General features: G+C 39.5%; 1 protein-coding gene across 1 annotated transcript in view; it reads left to right on the top strand.

Annotated features, from left to right (window-relative positions):
- Positions 1–19,847, top strand: part of zfyve26 (zinc finger, FYVE domain containing 26) — a 168,078-nt gene that overhangs the window by 84,572 nt on the left and 63,659 nt on the right. Inside the window, 8 exon segments of the mRNA XM_051920021.1 lie at positions 1,400–2,044; positions 3,448–3,537; positions 5,590–5,649; positions 6,810–6,961; positions 15,343–15,535; positions 16,773–17,036; positions 17,995–18,114; positions 18,317–18,484. Of these exon segments, the coding sequence (XP_051775981.1) occupies positions 1,400–2,044; positions 3,448–3,537; positions 5,590–5,649; positions 6,810–6,961; positions 15,343–15,535; positions 16,773–17,036; positions 17,995–18,114; positions 18,317–18,484 (1,692 nt within the window).

The raw sequence follows: 19,847 nt of genomic DNA, 5'->3' as shown, positions 1-19,847 counted from the left end.
CCCGGCACCACGAGCAGTGTCATCCCCCTGTAGTTGCTGCAATCCAGGCGATCACCATTCCCTTTCCATATAGGGATGACAAGTCCAGCTTTCCAGTCAGTTGGGATGATGCCAGTCTCCCAAATGGAAGCAAAGATTGCTTGCAATGCCAGGAGGACAGCCTTACCACCTGCCTGGAGAAGTTCACCTCGGATACCACAGATCCCTGAAGCCTTTCCTCCCCTCAGCTGGTTCACCACCTGTGCAATCTCAGTGAGATTGGGTGGTTCACAGCTAATTGGAGGATCAGCCTCAAGGACTGTGGACCCTGAGATATCCAACGTCCTAGCCGGAGGATCAGCTTTGAACAACTGCTCAAAGTAGCCAGCCCAGCGGGTCACAACTGCAGTATCATCCTTAAGGACCGTTCCATCAGCCGCCCTGACTGCGACTGTAGCATATTCCATTTTTTGTTTTTTAGTAGTACAGAATAAGTACACGATAAAGAAAAAGTAAAAAGAAGTGTTCTCCACATCCCAAACATTGAATAAGACAGGTCAAGCATGTTGAGACACTATATAAATAAAATATTATCATTAGCAGCAAGTGGATGGTTTGCTTTTTTGGATGAAAGTGTCATTCAGTCTGCCATGCTGGCCGATTATCTAGCCTAACTTCTAGATCATTCTTAAATCTCTGTTCTCTATCACTGACTTTGTGACTGGAAGCATATCCTTTGACTTTTAAAGAGGCATAGCGTAATCCGGTAAGAATTCCATAATTACATTTTCCACGGTTCATAGTTTCCTTAATACTATATATATTTAGAAGCAAAAGCAAAGTTACAAAGAAAAGGCAATAAAATTGGTTGCCTTTAGAATAAACAGGCAAAGTTATGTACCGCCATTATAAGAAGTCTCTATTACAAGTCGAGCATTGCTCTTTTGGCGGTTCAGCAGTGTGGAACTGTCATAGCAGATGTTCTGTTCAAAATATGTGATCCTTATGCTTCTTTAACGCTGTATCTTCACATTGTAAACAGGCTAACTTGTATCTCACCATCCTTCCTGGCTGCAGTTTGTTGTGCAGAACCTTCACTTTCAGCGTGTGTTTTGATTTCTTACTGTTTAACTGAATAATTTACACATTGTTTTGAGTTTAAAAGAAGAAGACACTTTGGTAAACTTTGAAGATCAAAAACATGTCCGTTACTACCAGTTCGTTTGAAAATCACAGAAGCCATGTTAAACCCGTATAGAATATCTTTGTGTTAGAGAGGATGCATAAACTCGCAAGAATGCCCAAACTTCCTGGCTGTTACTGTTTGCAATATTAAAGCAAATTCTGAATTCAAGAGGATTTCACTTCAGAGTAAACGCTGGCTGCTTTATCCTTACTTTTCTTCTTTTTTGTTTTGCAGGATATCAGGCACTTTTTAAGACGTTTATTTCTAAATGTAAGCAGCATTTATGGAATTTGCCACTCGCATTTCGCTTGGAGTTACTGGAGAACATTTATTCTTTGATATTTCTATCATTTGATGACTTTAATTCAAGCAGAAATGATGATATTGCCTTGGAAGAGGATGATGAAGGAGAGAAAGACGAGACTGAGTGGTGTGATGAGACAGTAGGTCTTGACAGCACCCTGGAGCAGACGGATTTCTTGGAGTCTGAAGATCAGACAAGGACTGAATATGAGAAAACAGCCAGCAGAGTGTCGGCCAGGTCTGGAAACCATAGACAAGCAGACCAGAAAGATAATGATCCAAAGACTCAAACACTTAGCTATTTGCACATTAAGCACTTTATTAATGGAGTAGGTGGGTTTCTTGCTGATAAAGTCGCTGTGGAGGCTTTCTTGAAAATGTTAAAAGAACAGTTGGATATGATAGACTCCAAGCTACAAGCGATCAACGTTACGCCAGAAACTGACACAGAAGTGGACGAGTTACTAAATTCATCAATAACTACTGAATTATTTAACACACGTTTGCAGAGGCTTGTGAAGTATATCTCTGAGGCAGAGTGGCGATTTCAGGTGGTAACAAGCAACAAGTTAGCAGGTAAAGTGTGCCTATTCTGTGTTGTTCTGACTATTAGTTTTTCAGATCAAACAATTCCTTTTGAGGATGTGTGAAATTAGTGGTTATAGGTTAGGGTTTCATTTCTCCACAGAGATTTTTTGTATGTACTGTAGTGTATATCTTTGTTCTAAAATGGGCTTGAATATACAAGTTAAATGGGGGAAAATGCACATCCGCATACAAATTTTGATTCTGAACTAGGAATGGTTTTTCTATGGTGCTGATTTTGTAATGAACCAAATTAACCAAATTGTATCTAATAAAATAGCTGCATTTAAAGTTTATAATATTTGTGGCTTATTGTGTATTTGTCTTAGTTTAGAATCACTTAAAAATCATTACAACGCAACATATAGTACATTAAGTTGCTTATTTTTAAACCAAATAAAGTGTCTTAATTTGTTAAAGAAGAGTTAGGTAGGAAACTTTGTCTTCTGATCAAGAAGCGTAGCTAGAAAAGAAAATTTGATGTCTGATGGGCTGATTGTTCAAGTTGTATTATTTTGGAAGCTGCTGTTCTTGTGTGTGTCTTTTAAAGAACAGTACAGAGTCATAAGCAGTTAATGCTGTAATGGATGGCACACATTGGCTGGCATCCTGGCCAGGGTCCCTTACCTGGCTGTGAGGCCAGTGCAATGGAAGAACTAGGACAGATGATAACTGGTGAATATTTTCACCCCCAGTATGCTAGATGGCAGCATCCCTGGGATTCGGTACCCATTCAGATACACCCACAGTATGCTGGGAACTGGAGTCCCAATGTACATCCCTATTGGGTTCTGTGGATGCTGTCAGGGGTGTGGTGCTGGGGTTACAGTACCGGATTTGTGAGACTTCCACCTGACCCGGAAGTGCTTCCAATGGACCATGTCCTAACACTGGAAGTACTACTAGGTCTGCTTTGCCTAACTGGGGAGTCAGACTCGGGAGGTAGCGGGCAATACTCACTTGGATTAGAGGAAAGAATGACAGAAGAAATTGATTGTCACACTGTTGTGTCGATTTTGGTGGAGTTTGGATGAAATGCATTTGTAACAAATAAAATCCCTTTATTTGAACTAGGAGATGTTTTGGGTGACATTGTGTCTGTGGTTTGAGGCACCTTGGTGCCCCATTGTGATTACAGTGCTTTACAGACACAGTGAACAAAAAGGTACAAATGTAAAAAAATCACACATATAGTAGAAACATGCTTGTATGCATCTAGAATGTTTAATCTACATTCAAAATAGTTGCATATATATTCATTGTTATATGAGTTTCTGGTTAATTTGCTGTCCTAATTCATTACACATTTTAACTGATTTGTTTTTTTTGGCTCTTGATGACAATGTGGACTGGTTATAGTTCATAGATTGTTTGTCTTTTTGTTTCTTACCCAGAAGCTCAGATATCAACCGCGAGGAAACTGCGCCCTTTTGGCTTCCGTTCCAGTTTTAAACGGAGGAGACGGGCTGGCAGAAATAAGGCAGGTCTGTGAGATTTTCCTTTTCCATATGCCTCCTGATCAAAATGGTGATTTATGTATTTATTTATTTTAGGGTTGGTCATGGTTAACCATCTGCCTGAATTTGCTCTTAGGAGTGAACTGAACAGAGGATCACAAGATCAAAGTCTGACATCACTTTTCTACTGAATGTAGTGCAGGAAGTGGAGTAAAAATGGCGCATCTTCCAATAAGTGGGACATGATGGCTTTTTAGTTTGGAATTTTTTTTCAATCCACATTGCACATGGTTAAAATATGATGAAACACAAAGTAAATGACAGTACATGATGCAGGGGGTAATATTCTTTGGCACTGAACGTTTCCAGATAAAAACAATGGGTATTTTACAGGGTTACCATGCACTTAGAAGGCAATGTGTCTCTCTAACCTTTATTGCAATGCTTCACTAGCTATGCAGTGTCATCAGGAAGCTCCCCTTACCTCTTTCCCAAGTCCACAGTACTGTGTGGTTTTCACATTTTCTTTGTTTCCTTAAATTTTAAAACTTTCCACTGTCTTGCAGACAGCCAGTCATTGCCCTTTACAGGTTACAGCCATTAACTGCAGGCTATGCAGCACAGGCTGGATTTCCCAGCTGTCAGGTTGGAATTTCAAAATATAAGACGAGAATGGAGGGCATCACAATAAACCCACCCTGATGTGGAATTACTTTAAAGAATGCAAGGGCATTAGCTTATGTCTAAGCTTACTCTGGATTTTAAAATCACAAACGTTGCACCCCTCTGAAACAGATGGAAAATACAAGCAAATGTGATTTGTTTAGATACCTGTTCTGTACTACATGCAGTAGTAACATGCAAACAAGATAAAATCAACTAGTCTTTGTGAAACAGCGTGTTATTCCTCTTGTCACTGGCCAGGAAACAGATGGCAGCTTCACTGTTCATATGAAAGTTTGAGAAGAGTATTTGATTTAATCTTGGTGAAAGTTTTGTAGATTTTTGGGTTCAACATTTTGTTGACATTCACTTAGAAATGATGATTGTCATTTGATCCATGAAAAGGGTAAACTGTGTATTCAGAACTTTCACCTCAGAGGGATTTTTATGTGGAGCTTTCATTAACACCATTACGTATCAAAAATAATAAATCAGCATGTTTTGTGTTTTACAATTGTGCAATTAAAAGGTGGCAACACAGATTCAAGGAATGTGTCAAACTTAAAAATTTTCAATTGTCAAAACCCTTTTGTTTAGAAAAAAGATATTAAAGTCTTTCAGTTATTTATTCAGTGCCTTTACAGATTAAACATATTACTTTCCCTGTTTGTGCAATCATTAGCTATGGTTTTGTGCACACAATCTTGATCCTTAATGCAGGCAGATCATAAAAATCGGGATTTTTAACAGTCCTTAAACTTTGTTTGATACAGTATAGTTTCATTCATATCCTTAGGTAGAAACCCTTCCATCCAAGTATGTTCTATTAATTATAGCAAAAATATTTTATATCTTGTCCTCATGAAATAATATGAACTGCCTGCCATCTCCCCTTTGGTCCATGTTGTCCATTGTGGTTCTAATTCTAAACTCAATCTTTTTCTGCCCTTCCTTGTGACATATTAATATACCTGCATCTCGACTATGTGGTCCCTTGACTTTCAGGAGATGCTGATTTGTTAAACACAGTTCATTAACTCTGATAGGAGTGGTAGGAAATGCCAAGTGTTTTTATCCTAAGATGTTATGGAGTGAAATGAGATTGACTTAATTGGTTACTAGAAAAATCTAATGGATAGAATGACAGTTTTATCGTAATACCTTTAAATATCTTTAGCTCTGTAATATGCAGCTAAATGTATAACAATATTAAAATATTTCATGAAACTTTTTTTTTTTTAATGTAAACATAATGCTTTCTTGTCTCATGCACTCCCATGTAGTTAAGTTTACTATCTTGTGTAATTGCTTCAGAGTTTTTTGAAATGTTTTTGAGAATGTAATGTGCTGCATACAAATACCAGATCTTTATTTCCTGAATTAATGTGTTCTGTTTGCTTTTTTTTTTTTTTAAAGATGGGGCTTTAGTGCTACCAGTTGAATGTGTAAATGGAGAGCTGAGCGCCACTGCTTCAGGTAATTGTGACGAAATCTTTTTACGTCAGAAGATACGTTTTTTGGGTGCTTTTCTTACATAAAAATGCAAGCAAATTAATCTAGTTTACTATATGCCCCAAAATAATACGTTTTTGCTTTCTATAAAGCAGATAAACTTGCAATAGTTTATATTATGTAAAAATTTACTTGTTTATGATTTGTGTGTGTATCTGAATGTGTGGGTATATAATTGTGGAAGTTCTTCTACTTGTTATTTTGGTTTGCTTATGCCATTGAGTTATATTTAACTATGGTGTGTGCATGAATGAAGAATATGTCCATTTTGTATTGCCCCATGTGTACAGCTATAGCTATACAAACTGAGACTTCTGAGTAGCTGCTTCATAATGCCCCTCGTGTAGAGCTTCAGCCACATGTCCACAGCTGCTTCAGGTAAGGAGACTTACTAGCAAGGCATAAGCAGACCAAATGTTTGCCTTCAAACCTGAGCGTCACTTACCAAAGCTGGTGATTAAATTCAGACTGGTCTGGTGTTGGTCCATGACGACCACCAATGCCAACAATATGGGGGCTACATTGGTAGCATACCACTCACCAGCTGACATTTGCAAACGTAATTGTGGAAACAAATACCATAAGTGTTAACACAGTTTGTTAATAATAAATCTGTTTGCACAATGTATTGATATAAAGTAAACTCATAGTCCATTAAGTACATGTTAATTGTTAGCAGATTACTATGTATCACGACTAATAGATTCTCTCCATCTTGCAACCAGAACTTAGAAAAAGCCTCTCTTGCTATAGTCGTGGGTCTGTCCATCAAATCTGTTCACTCTTCCCTTTTTTAAATTGGAGTCTTTTCATTTATGATGTGGTCTTGAGTTAACTGACTTTATTTTAAGGCAAGCCATGCTGAGAACACAGGAAAATAGTGCTGCTGTTGGCACGTGCACAGCTTAATATGGTAGAATAGTGGAAATGGAACCATTATATACTGCAACATTTGGCACCTTATTAAATGCTTTCTGGAAGTCAAGATACATAATATCATATGCTCTACTTTGATCACATCCTGTATGGTCAAGAAACTAGTAAATCTGCACACAATACTTTGTGTAATTTGTTTGCTTCAGCAGGATTCATTCAGTCAGTCATTTATAGTTTTATTTTTTCAGATGGGAGTGCTGGTACCTTCTCAAGCCATAGTGATCGTGATTCCAAGTTGCCATCAGTCCATAAAAGCCTAGTAATTCCTATGATGTTGTCAACTCCCGAATCACTTCTCATCTCTTCAATTCTTAGAGGAAACTTTTCAACAGCACACCAGGTAAGGCATTCTAGAGCTTATACCGGTGTCTAATGACCTCCTAATTTTTCTCACTATTTACATTATGTGTTACATTTTATTATCAAAAAGGCACTTTTCTAATTGTTAATATCTTGAAAGGAAAAACCAAAAGGAGTGAGGCAAGTGTTATTGCTGAAACTAGTATTACAGCCTGATGTTAATCAACAGCATCAGCAATTCAGCAGCCAACCAAGACTGACCAAGGTATTGGGTATCTCTAAGTTTATCTGTCAGTTAGTTTCACAATGAGCTCCATTTTAAGAGGCAATAAAAGAAAATGATGACACTACACTTAAGCATTATGCTGCATTTGCTAAGTTAAAAGTCAAGATTATATTTCACAAAGAAAACAGATTGTGGTATTGGAATAGAAAAGCAAAAGTTAAACTTCAAGCATAATGTAAATATCGGCACCAATGCGTTTCTGGGTTTATGTTATTTTTTTGTTTGGTTATATATTATACTTGATGATGATGATGGAGCTTTATTTGACCCCAAAGAGAAATCTGGCTTTTTAAAGGGTCTCTTTAAATAAATGAACACATAAATAGATAAGTAAGAAAGTAAATAGATAAGTAAATATGTACACACACTCACTTTGGTCTAAACACAGGCTGGAATGGCTATAAAGCAAGAAAATAAAAAAAGAAATGTTCTGACTTGGCTGTCACAGTCCCAGTGAAGCATATTGTAGGCGTTTTGTTGTTGATATGAAGGAGCCCCCATAGTGGTTCTTAACACGTGTCCAATAAATAATTCATTCTCTGTATATACTCCGTGTTAGAGTGTGAGAGAGAGGAAGTGCAGTATTGTTCATAATGGCACGGAGTTTTGTTTCAATTCTTTGTTTCGCTACAATCTCCAGGGGGTCCAGAGTACTTCCTATAACTCGGCTTGCCCTTTCAATTAACTTATTCATTAGGTTGGCCTCTTGATGTGATGTTACCGGCCCAGCACACCACACTGGCCATCACAGATTTATAGAAGATCTGAAGAATGTCTCTTCCCACATTAAAGGAATGCAGTCTCCTTAGGAAAAAGAGCCTGCTCTGCCCTTTCTTATGTAGTTCATCTGTGTTACAAGACCAGTCCAACCCGTCATTAATGTGGGCCACCTCTATTTCCACTCCCTGAATAGTGACCGGACATAGAGGCTCTTTAGTGCAGAGAAAGACCATAATCAGTTCCTTGGCTTTGCTGATGTTAAGGTGCAGACAATTCTCTTTCCACCAAGAAACAAACCTCTCCACCTGACTCGTCTCTTTTTCAACTCACATATCAATACTCCCCATCAATGCAGAATCACCTGAGAATTTCTGTAAGTGACAGACCTGTTCCTTGTGGTGCTCCAGTGTTGGTCACACAGTCCTTGAGTCTCACAAACTGTGGTCTGCCCAACAGATCGCCCATTATCCAGGACACCATTGGCTCTTTCACCTTCATATCTGAGTTTATCCCTTAACAGGGATTGCTGGAAGCTTCTGAAGGCGCTGGAGAAATCAAAAACATAATCCTCACAGTCCTGTAAGCTTTGTCCAGGTGAGAATAAGCCTTGTGGAGCAGGTAGATATAATTGCATCCTCCGCTCCAGTCCTTGTCCGATAGTTTTGCCTGAAACTATGTTAGTTGTCTGAGTAAGAATTCCTAAAATAGTAGGTAATCCTCTAGTTTTTGCATAGTTTGACATATACCTTGCAAAATGTAACATCTTCACATAATCATGTTAATGTAACCATAAAAACCTTATGCACATGTAGCAAGTGTTTTTGTAAAAATGCCACTAGTATTAAAAGTGTAATACTTAGGAGTATTAGTTCCTACATGTATCTGCATATGTTAACTGGATATGTTTCTTTGAAATCTAGCACTTACACTGGAAGAACCTCTTCACATTGACTTATTTTTTTAATTTTATTTATTGAAATTGCTGAAAAATATGGGTAAATAGCCCAGTATTCAATGTTGAATGCTGGAAGGACTCCCAATCCTGTTGTTAATCTGAAGTTTATTATAGTACCAGTCCCGTTTCTAAAATAGAAAAGGTTTATATCCTTCATTTCTTTTTTGTTTATAGGAATTGATGCATTCAATAGAACATTAGAACAATCTTGATAAGAACAGGCCATTCAGCCCAACAAAGCTTGCCAGTCCTATCCACTTAATTTTTCCAAATTAGCATCAAGTTGAGTTCTAAAGCTTCTTTTGATTCAAACTGAAAAGGCTCAGCTCTTTTAATCTTTCCTCATAACTCATCCCCTGTAGCCCTGGAATCAGCCTAGTTGCTCTTCTCTGAACCTTTTCTAGCGCTGTTAGGTCCTTTTTGTAGCTGGGAGACCAAAACTGCACACAGTACTCCAGATGAGGCCTCACCAGTGTGTTATAAAGCTTGAGCACAACTTCCTTAGACTTGTGCCCCAAATTTCATCTGCCACAATCTGCCCAAGCCTGTATGCTGTCCCTCTGTAATGTTTAAACAGATTCTCAATTATCTGCCAGTCCTCCTAACTTGGTATCATTTGCAAAATTAACCAGGTTGTTATTGTTATATATCTTTATATGTATAAAATCAAATGTCTGTCTGTCTGCTTTTCACTAGAGAATAATTTAACAGATTTAGATTGGGTTTTTTTCTACAATTTGCTTGAACATTCCGGTTGATTTTGCAACTTCTTTCATCACGCTAATTATAATAGTTCGCTTGCAAGAGCGATTTATTCACGCTAATCCATGATAGAGGCTGCAAGCAAAGGGGAGGGGGAAGCATGACGTCAGAAGTGGGGAGCCGGATGGGGCCATCCTCACTCACGTGCCAGTAGTGCTGGGCGGTATGGCCAAAATTCTATATCATGGTATTTCTCAAAATTATACTGTTTTCACGGTATTCAACGGTATTTCTTTCCCATGCATGAGTGAGTGGATGTTAACCACGTTTTCCACTGCAATTACTGCAGTAGATTGGCTAAGAATGACCTATTCCACTGTCATGAGAATTGTACATTGTACAAAAAAACATTTTAATGTGCACACAAATATAATCTGAACCATTGTAAGTAGGGGACTACCTGTACTGACTAGATAGATAGATACTTTATTAATCCCAAGGGTAAAATAGACTGATAAAGAGATAACAGAAAACTGATTATACATATATTCATTGTACATTTCTTATTACTATGGTATGTTTTTACTACCATTACTTAAAATAGTTTATTATTTTAATAACTATTACATACCTATAGCTGTGTGAAGTCTGTGTCCAAAGCGCTGGAGTCTTGTCCAATTGTTAATCTTGACAGCCTTCTTGATGTTGGCCCCACTGTCCGTTGTGATGGCCACTTGCCTCTGCTCTGTAAGCCCCCAGGAATCAAGTGCTTCCAGCAAGCCTGCAGCAAATAACTCGCCAGTGTGGTCATTTGGAAAATAGCTTGTTTGGAGGCAATAACCTTTCAATAGCCAATCATCATTTATAAAATGAATCATCAGGCTCAGATAGGGCTCCATAGTGCGACTTGACCACATATCTGCTGTTGTTGAATAGTTGGGGACTGTAGCCACCTCTGCTTGTAACTTCCCTCTGTGTTCTTGGTACAAGTTGGGGATCGCCATTTGGCTAAGTACTTGCGACTTTGGGTCACATGTCTGGGATCCAGTGTCTTGATCATAGCCCTGAATCCTCCTTTCTCCACAGTACATAACGGAACCATGTCTTTGGCTATATAGAGTGTCCTTTAGCTTTTCCAGTTTTAACTGAGGACGTGGAGGGTGCCAATCTTAGTTCCATACATTCATGGTACTCCAATGCATGTTTGCGGCTAAGGCGGTGCTGCAGATTGCTTGTGTTGCCGCCTCTGGTGACAACTTTAGCTCGACAGCATTTGCAGTAAGTAGTTGTTTGGTCCACATCTGACCTTTAAAACCAAAGTATCTCCAGACAACAGACACGGCTCCTTTTTTCAGCAGAAGTTCTTCTGTGTCATCATGTTCAACTTTATCATCTGCTACAGCTTCAGTTTCGGAATGTTCTCTGTCCATTTTCACCACTCAATACCTCCACTAACGCATGTACTCCGTTGCATGCATGTTTAGCGGTGTAGCAGTGAAAAGGTCCCCCCTTAAACAAAATTTTGTTGATAAAGAGCTTTATGTTTACTTGTGATATTTACCCCTAGGTATTTAAACTGATCTGCAATAATAAAAGGGAAGGTGTCCAGTCTAATGTTGTATGCTTGAGAATTCACTGGGAAGAGCACACTTTTATTCAAATTAATTCTGAGAGCAGAAATCTTTTGAAATTCTGTAAGTGCTGTTAGGACTGCAGGCACAGTATTTTGTGGGTCTGATATATACAGTACCATATCATCTGCATATAGAGAAATTTTCTGTTGAAGTCCTTCTCTGATAATCCCCTTTATCTGATAAGCACTTCGACAGTGAACTGCCAGTGGTTCAATGGCGATTGCAAATAGTAGTGGTGACAAGGGGCATCCTTGTCTGGTACCACGTTCTAGTTTAAAGTAGTCTGAGCAAATGTTGTTAATGCAAACTGAAGCTTCTGGATTGGTATACAGTAGTCTGATCCATGCACAAATATTCCGGCCAAACCCAAATTTCTCTAATGTAGTGAAAAGGTAGTTCCATCATATCAAATGCTTTTTCTGCATCCAATGATAATAATATCTCCGGGGTGTTTGACTTTGCAGGTGAATATATTACATTAAACAGGCAATGGAGATTGGAAGCTACAGTAGATACTCGCGTATTAGTCGATCTCGCAGATAAGTTGAGTGTATTGTTTAAGCTGAAAATTACGAAATTTGTTATGACCACGTATAAGTCGAGGGTAAAACTTGACAGCTATCAGAGATAGAGGGCGACAAACAGCTGTTAATGGCAACAAAACTCACTGTCACGTCACAGGCATTCCTTCTGTGCTTGGAGAAATGCTAGACTCGTTGACTCGGCAACTAATCCTTGCGTGTGCGTGAGTTGCGAAATGTAAACAAAGGCAAGATGGTGTTGATATGTCACAAGGGAGCGAAGCGAGCGCAGAAAAGAAAACACTCGGCAGACGATGTTTTGCACATTATCGCTGAGTCGGACTCTGATTTTTCAGAATCGGATTTTATTGACAGTGATCAGGAATCGAGCAAGAGAGTGGCAAGCCGGCATCAGCTGATCGGACACCAGCCGATGCCGCGCCAGCTGATCGGCTGCCAGCTGAACGCATTCGCGCAGCCGATGCAGCTACGGCAAGGTTCGTGTGGGAGGAATACCCAGACATTGATCCGTGGGAGCCGAACTGGCTACCGGACCACAAGACAGCATGGCTTGCTGTTGGACACGACAGATCACACACTGCTGGACTACTTCAGGCTGCTCTCTCCTGATGCTGCTTTTCGGCTACTGTCAGACGAGACAAACAGGTAGGCAGAGAAATTTTTTGAATCGCAGGCTGCGCTTGCATCGCATTGATAGCGTGCGTTGCCTTGGTTCTTTTGATTCCAAATCTGGTTGCACATGGCAGCTAATGGTATGTTTGTTATCCAAAACCTGCAAAAGCTAATGCTCAAATTCAAGTATTTCACAGTTTAAAGAATTATTTAATGAAATTAGAAAAAAAACTAGCTAATTAGCAATAGTATTGCTGGCTTATAATTATTTCAAAGACCATGGGAAATGGCAGATGACCGGTGACTTAACACCGTGAAGCGTTGAGTGTACAATGTCATTACCCAAATTCTATGGATAATTGTGTTGCCCCGCGGATAAGTCGATTCTGTTTTTTTGAATGAATTTTAAGGCATAAATTTTTCGACTTATATGCGAGTATCTATGGTAAGTGTCGGCCTTTAATAAATCCAGTTTGATCTTGTGATATTACCAAAGGCAGCACTTTCTCCATCCTTCTAGCTAGGACTTTGGAGAGTATCTTAACATCATTATTCAGAAGTGAAATTGGTCTGTATGATGCACATTGTAATAAGTCCTTGTTTTGTTTAGGGAAGACAGTGATTATGCCATGCAGCCTATTGTTACGTTGAAAGTTATAATTATAAGAATTGAAAGGATAGATTAGATATAGCTTGCTGTCTTTCACTCCGCCCCCCCCCCTTATACCCCCACCTCCCCACGTGAGGCTGGACCCCACTTCACAAAGTCCCATTCCTAGAGACAGAGCATGTCCAAAACAAAACAAGCCCCACAGCAGCCGCATTTGAGGTTTAAATAGTAGAGATATCTATTGCCAATAAAGTCTTAATACTATGAGCATAAAATATAATCAACAGTCTTGAAATATTAAGACAGTAAACCCAGGAAAAGGTGTTAAAAGGGGCCCTGGATAAGCATAGTAAACCCTAATGCAACAATAACAATAACAATAAACCCAGGATATGATGTTAAACAGTCTCCTTTAGAATGTTTAAAAACCAAAAAAAAAAAGAAAAGAAAAGAAACAACTACTTAAATTTCTTCCACACATACGCATGTAATCCATATTACTAACCGAGAATAAACCGGATATGGACGCAGGGACACGGCGATGGGACCATGAGACGTGCTGCGCAGGCACGTGTCTCATAAACCGCAAGCGAAGTCATATCCACAGCGCACGAAGTAGTCACGGCCCAAAAACGAAAGAGCTCAACTGACGTGAATGAGAAATGAAGCAACAACACGCCCATAACTAATGACTAACGGCACAGCCACACAAAAAAAAAAGATTCTGCGCTGCAGCCCAGATTCAAACGGAAGAGGCTACAGAGGCCCCACAGGTCCACACACCGCCATATTGTGAGTGGTGCTACAGCGGAGTGAAGGCGCAGGCGACACCGCCATATTGTGAGTGGCACTACTGCGGAGTGAAGTTAGGAATAATGTGCTGCTTGGGATTGTACAAACCGCTGAACGCGTTGCACCAAATTCAAACACAATACAGCTCAACGATACAAACACGAGCCCACCTGGATAAGATCAATGAACGCAAGCACCTACAACGCGCGTCTAAAATAGCGGAAGCAAAGCAGGCACGGGTTCAAAACGAACGAGCTCGACTGATGGATATACAAACACACGCCCGCATGGATACAATCAATGAATGCAGGCGCCTACAATGCGCGTCTGAAATGCTGCGGGCATGGCTCCAAAACGAACGAGCTCGACTAATGTATTTCAGGATACCCAACGCCGTGGGTAGGCGAGCGAAGCGAGCAGGGCCCTTGTTGTAATTAAAACATAAACAAAAAGTGGCCGAGAAGAAAAAAGGATGTATAATTATGGTACCCGTATCATTGCAAACAGATCAGATAGCAGGTAATATCTTCTTGCCATACCATGACAGGATGTGACTTGGTTTCGTATTTCAAAAAAGCATCGGGATCAGCTTTCTTAACTCCTTTTCTGCTTCCTCCTTGGAGAAAAAAATGTGATTTTTGTCTTGAAAATCCACTTTCAGTTTGGCAGGATACAAGAGGCTGTATCTGATATCGGCTTTCCGTAACCACTGTTTAATGTTGTAAAAAGCTGCACGTTTAGCAGCTGTTGAGGGTGAGTAATCTGGGAAAATACGAATGTGGTTATTTTCAAATATAATCTCTTCTTTGTGTCTGAGAAGTGCCATTACATTAAGCTTAAATTGTAATCTCTTGAAGCGGACAATTAAAGTCCTAGGTTTAGAGGTATTTGATCCACATATGCGATAAGCTGCCCCTATCTCAGTATCTGATTTAAAGTCCTCTCCAATTATTTTTGAGAATAGTTCAGCTATGAATTTCATTGGGTTTGGACTTTCACGATTCTCAGGTAGACCTTCGATTCTAATATTATTCCTTCTGCATTCATCTTCCAGGTCCACAAGTCTGTCTCTGAGTTTTTTGCATTTGGAATTCGCAGCTGTAGCTTTTCCATCAGCGTTAGATGCCAAATGTTCCGCTGTTTCAATTCGAGCCGTGAATGTCTTCCAGCTGATCGGCAAGTTCTCTCAGTTTAGACGCATTTTCCTGAATGTGTTCCTCAATTTTTCTAAGCATATCTTTAAGACTGCATCAAAACGATTATGTATACATTTTTCCAAGTCTTTATATTCCTGCCACATCTGTTGCAGCTCCAGCCGCAGCTTCTCGTTTGTCTTCTTGATTGTCTTGAGCACGCCATTTATTTCTTTCTTCATATTTTATAGCATGGTAAATGTGGGTACTTTATTTTACATTTTGTGTCCTCGAATGTTGTGCAGTTTCTGCCAATGACACAGAGATGGACTTTCAAGATAGACCATTCATGGATTTCTTTAAAGTAAACCAGTGGAATCAAGGTGAATGGCTATGCTATAATTGTCTTTCCTTTATGCTCTTTATCTGTTACAGGTGGGAAAGATGTTCAGCCTGGAGGCCCTGCCCAGCTTTGGAGAGCTGATATTCATGGAGCTTTACGAGCAGGTGGTTAAGGAGCTTGAAGGAGTGGAGGACAAGATCGAAAAGAAGACATTGGATGATTCTGATAAAAAGACTAACAGTGGACGTTCTACCCTCAAGGCTATTGGGAGTGCAGCTGCAGCTGGTTAGTTTTTTTTTTTTTTTTTAAGCTATCTACCAAAGATAATTTCTTCATTACTAGCACCTCCACTAGGCAGTCAACAATATTATCTTGCTCTGTTCAACTTCTGTACCCTTGAAACAAAACAAAAAAAAAATTAATTTGAGTTAAATAATTAGCTTTCTTCTCCAGTTTGTTCTTGTGCTTTGAAGACTTGCTAACGTTACTGGTGACATTGAATTACTCTGGTGTGGATTTGAATGCATGCCTTGTTGTGGCTGCCTCACCAGTTGGTCTCATTGACCATTAGGTGGAAATACTGAGGTGAAAGAAAATGCTGATTGAGTTTGGAAGCATTAAGATTTGTGTAGAATACTTAAATCATACCAACATTTAATCTGGATTTCCTAGTTCTGTACTGAAATGTCGAAATACAAACCTTGCTCCGTAGATTAAATGACAACTAGATTCTGAAGTAACTCTGTAACACAGTGTGCTGCAAAGAGTTTTTCAGTAGTTCCACTTCTCAGCACTCAATGGGTATTGAAAGTCCTTCTTTTGCAAGGTCATTAGATAAACATTTTGACAGCTTTGCTTTATTTTATTTTTTTGAGGGATTACTTATAGCAGGATTTGTTGGAGAAGTTCATCTCTTGCTCTTTTTCACTTGCCAATTAAGCTTGTTTAGTTCAATTCATGGAAGTGTCAACTGATGTTTGTCATAGTTTCCTTATATGTAAGGCTGAAATCATCCTTTGCCAGAGGGCCGCTACATCGCAGGGCATACTCATCCATACAGATGGGTAAATTTGGCAACTCAAATATGCCCACCCTGCTTGCATTGAGAAAAACTTGCACAGAAGGGAAATGTAAACTCCACACAAGTACTGCATGTTGAGTATACCAAAAGTGAGCTTCATGCTTCATATATTTGTGAGGTGGCAGTGCTACCTCCAGGCTTTTTCAGTTTATCTCATGACATCCAGTCAACTTTGGATGTAAAACAAGAAAATCTCTGGTCAGATTCACAGTCCATTGCAGGCCACACTAATGCTTACGCCAACATTAACTTAGATGGGGCCATTTTAGGTTGACACTTAGCCTAAAATGCATGTTTTTGGGATACTAGAGTGCTTGTATTTTAGCCCACCCCAATTTAATGCATAATTAATTTCCAATATTTGTGTTCCTAGAACTGATTTCTGTTTTACTTCCTACTAATGACTTTGTTTTCAATCCATTGCCATGCTCTGCTTTTCAGGTATGGTATTTTACTCGATTTCTGATGTTGCTGACAAATTGCAGAGTTTCCCTGAGAAACCAGTGTTAGCTCTACAGGATGACTTCTGGGTGAGCTGCTTACACTTAGAGTCTTCTGGAGCACACCGAGATATTGTAGAAGACCTGAGTCCTGCAGGGATGGCAGCCTTTGATCTGGCCTGCACCCAGTGCCGCCTCTTTAAGACATGCAAGAAGTTACTGGAGGTGGCTGAGAGGAGGCAGCACAACACACTGGATGCAAAAGGTGAGCTACAGAGTGTTAACTCTTCCACAGACTCTATGGCAATAGACAAGAACGCTTGAGTAACAAAATTATATATTTATTATGTGAGAATGATAAAGAGCTGGCAGAAAACTGGCAGCAAATACCTCTTTACCAAATTAAGGATTTGATACAATGCCTATGAGAAATACAGTGATCAAAGTGCTGGTTTCTTTCGGACTTGAAAATGTGCACTGCTAATCCGAGCCATTCTTTTTATTTTGATCTGCACATTAATTAGTAGCATTTGTGGGCAGCTTCAGGGATGGTATGTAAGATGTTTATATTTGCATTTTTTTTCCAAGATGATATTATTTAACATACTGTATCAAAGAGCTTATTATGTGTCTGTCCTTCACTGAGGTCTAGTCGGATTCTCTCCTAGAGGCCTGTAGTGACTACTACTTTTTTTTTTTCTCCTTTCTTGAGCAGCATTATTGCTGCATTTAAACAAACTTGGCAGAATGAAGTGCATCTTCCTCAAAAATATCACTGCAAATCTATATTACTTTTCAAATCACATAGCTTTTATTTTTCAGCTCAATTAAGACAGGTCAGTTATTTGTTTAAAGGTAGCTCTCTTCTGATTAATAATGAAGTATGAATAATGTTTATTATTTTATTTATAATTATTTACATTGGGGGTTTAACCATATATTTACTGCTTTATTAATGTCTTCTAAACCCAAGTGGCCTTAGTCGCACTGAAGAAGATAAAAATAGATCATCTCAGTAAGTTTTTGAGTATATGATGCAATATAAAAGCCAAGTCATAAATTTAAATCTAGATAAGTGACGGGTTTACATGCAGGAGTGTTTTAGCTTTTGATTGGCCTATTGGCTGAAATAGAATGTTGCTTCACAAAACCTTGTTCAAGGATTTAAACGTCCATTGTATTAAACCAGCAAAAGAATCTGAATGCTTTTTTTTTTCTTTCAGGAAAGCCACCTGATTTCAGAGTTTATCATTCTGATGGCATTAAAGGGTTTCCTGTATTTCTGCAACAGCTCAGCAAAATCATGAATCATGCACCAAGTTCTTGTGACCCAACTAAGTCTGGTGAGTTCTACTATATAAAGTAATCACCAGCAGATATTCTAGATAAGTAAATTTTATACGTGCCTTGTAAGGCTGGTTGTGGATGTTATTCTAGAATGTGAAAGGACACTAAGTGAAGTCTATTATAGCCCTCATTTGTGTCTGGGAAAAATGAAAAAAGGAAGTTTGTTTTAGTTTTAATTGTTTTTTTTTTTATTTGCAGCAGAAGCAAGTGACGAAAAAACAACAAGCCCGTTCTCCAGTAGCATTCAGAGCATTCTAATGACTTGCTACCCAACTTTAACTGAGGATTGCATTGCAGCACAGCTCAGTATTTCTCACAAGTTGAAAGGCGTCCTCTTGAAGTTAAAGTCTGCCATGCATTCTGCAGGTCAGAATTACCAGTGGTGAATACTTTGTGTTTGATTGGTGAAACTAGTGACCTTCATACATGTAGTGATGTACAAGTAGAAGCCAATAAACTTCATCTGTTCTTGGGGCTTGAGTAAACTGTTTAAGTGTGCGAGCTGATTCATTTGGAAGGAAGCTACAGGATGTTGCTTTCAAATCAGGCCATTGGTCTTTTGTAAAAAAATGTTCTGGTACTCATTTCAGTAGATAATAATAATGGGATTTTATGTAACTCAACATCGCTCTAACATTGTGTGATTTGGAGCTAAGAAGTTAACTGAAGTTTGGTTAAAAGATGTTGAAAGTTGTATCGGTAAAAAAATATCTTGGAGAACACACATCAGTTACTGTATTAGGTACAGATTCACAATTGGAGAGAAAATGTCTGCACATCCCAAGCATGGTTCACCATCTTTAGTGAGTAAAGGACACTGAAAATATGTTCTATATGTTGTGGGGAACAGCCCGGACACAGACAGGTAGACACGATGGTTTCACCCAACACATGTTTATTATACATAATTACAGTGCACAGACCCAGTGCTGCAGCACCAATCACCCCTTAAGTCCTTGGCCACAACACAATGCCTTCTCAGTCTCTGGTCTGCCTCCACTCCTCTTCACCAAGCTTTGTCCACTTCCACCCAACTCTTGCCCCTGACTTGAGGGAGGCGGCTCCTTTTATACACTGCGGAAAGAGTCTCCAGGTGCATCCTGAGGCTTCTGTAGCCACACCCCTGTGTGGCGGAAGCTCTAGCGGTGTAACCGGAAGTCCAACGGGTGTCCCCAATCCTCTTCCCCCCAGCACTTCCAGGTGTGGCGGAAGTACTGAGATCCTGGGCTCCCAAGGCATCGGGGCACCCCTGGCGGTGACCACAGGCCCCTACAGGGTTGAGCTTCCAAGCTCTGTACCCATGGCCCCCACAGCAACTAGGGAGGACGCCCCCTCGTGTTCTGGAGGAGGCACAAGACCTCCTCCGGTCCTCCTGGGCATCCCGGCTGGGCATGAACCACAATGTATTCCTATTGATTAAGGATATTGTCACTCGCTATATCTTAGGAAAATCGTCGTTTTGAAACAGTACCTGATCCTGTAGAGTTCAGTGAGGTAACATTCAAATGTGGGCTTGTGATGAGCTGACTTTTTTAAAAAGTCTGCACTTTTGGTTTCCTTGGGCTCACAAGATCTGCTGAAATGCAGCATAGCTAGACCAAAACATTTCATTATTAGACAGATTACACGGAGGAGCCTTTCTGAAATAGTTCTGAACATTGTGAAGGGTTCACAAACTTAACTAACGACTGAATGTATAAGGTGCTGATAAAACGTTGTAACACTCCAT

This window comes from Erpetoichthys calabaricus, chromosome 16 (genome assembly GCF_900747795.2).
Source record: "Erpetoichthys calabaricus chromosome 16, fErpCal1.3, whole genome shotgun sequence".
Lineage (NCBI taxonomy): Eukaryota > Metazoa > Chordata > Cladistia > Polypteriformes > Polypteridae > Erpetoichthys > Erpetoichthys calabaricus.
Note: the sequence above shows the minus strand (reverse complement) of the source record. Positions and strands in the feature narration are given on the sequence as shown.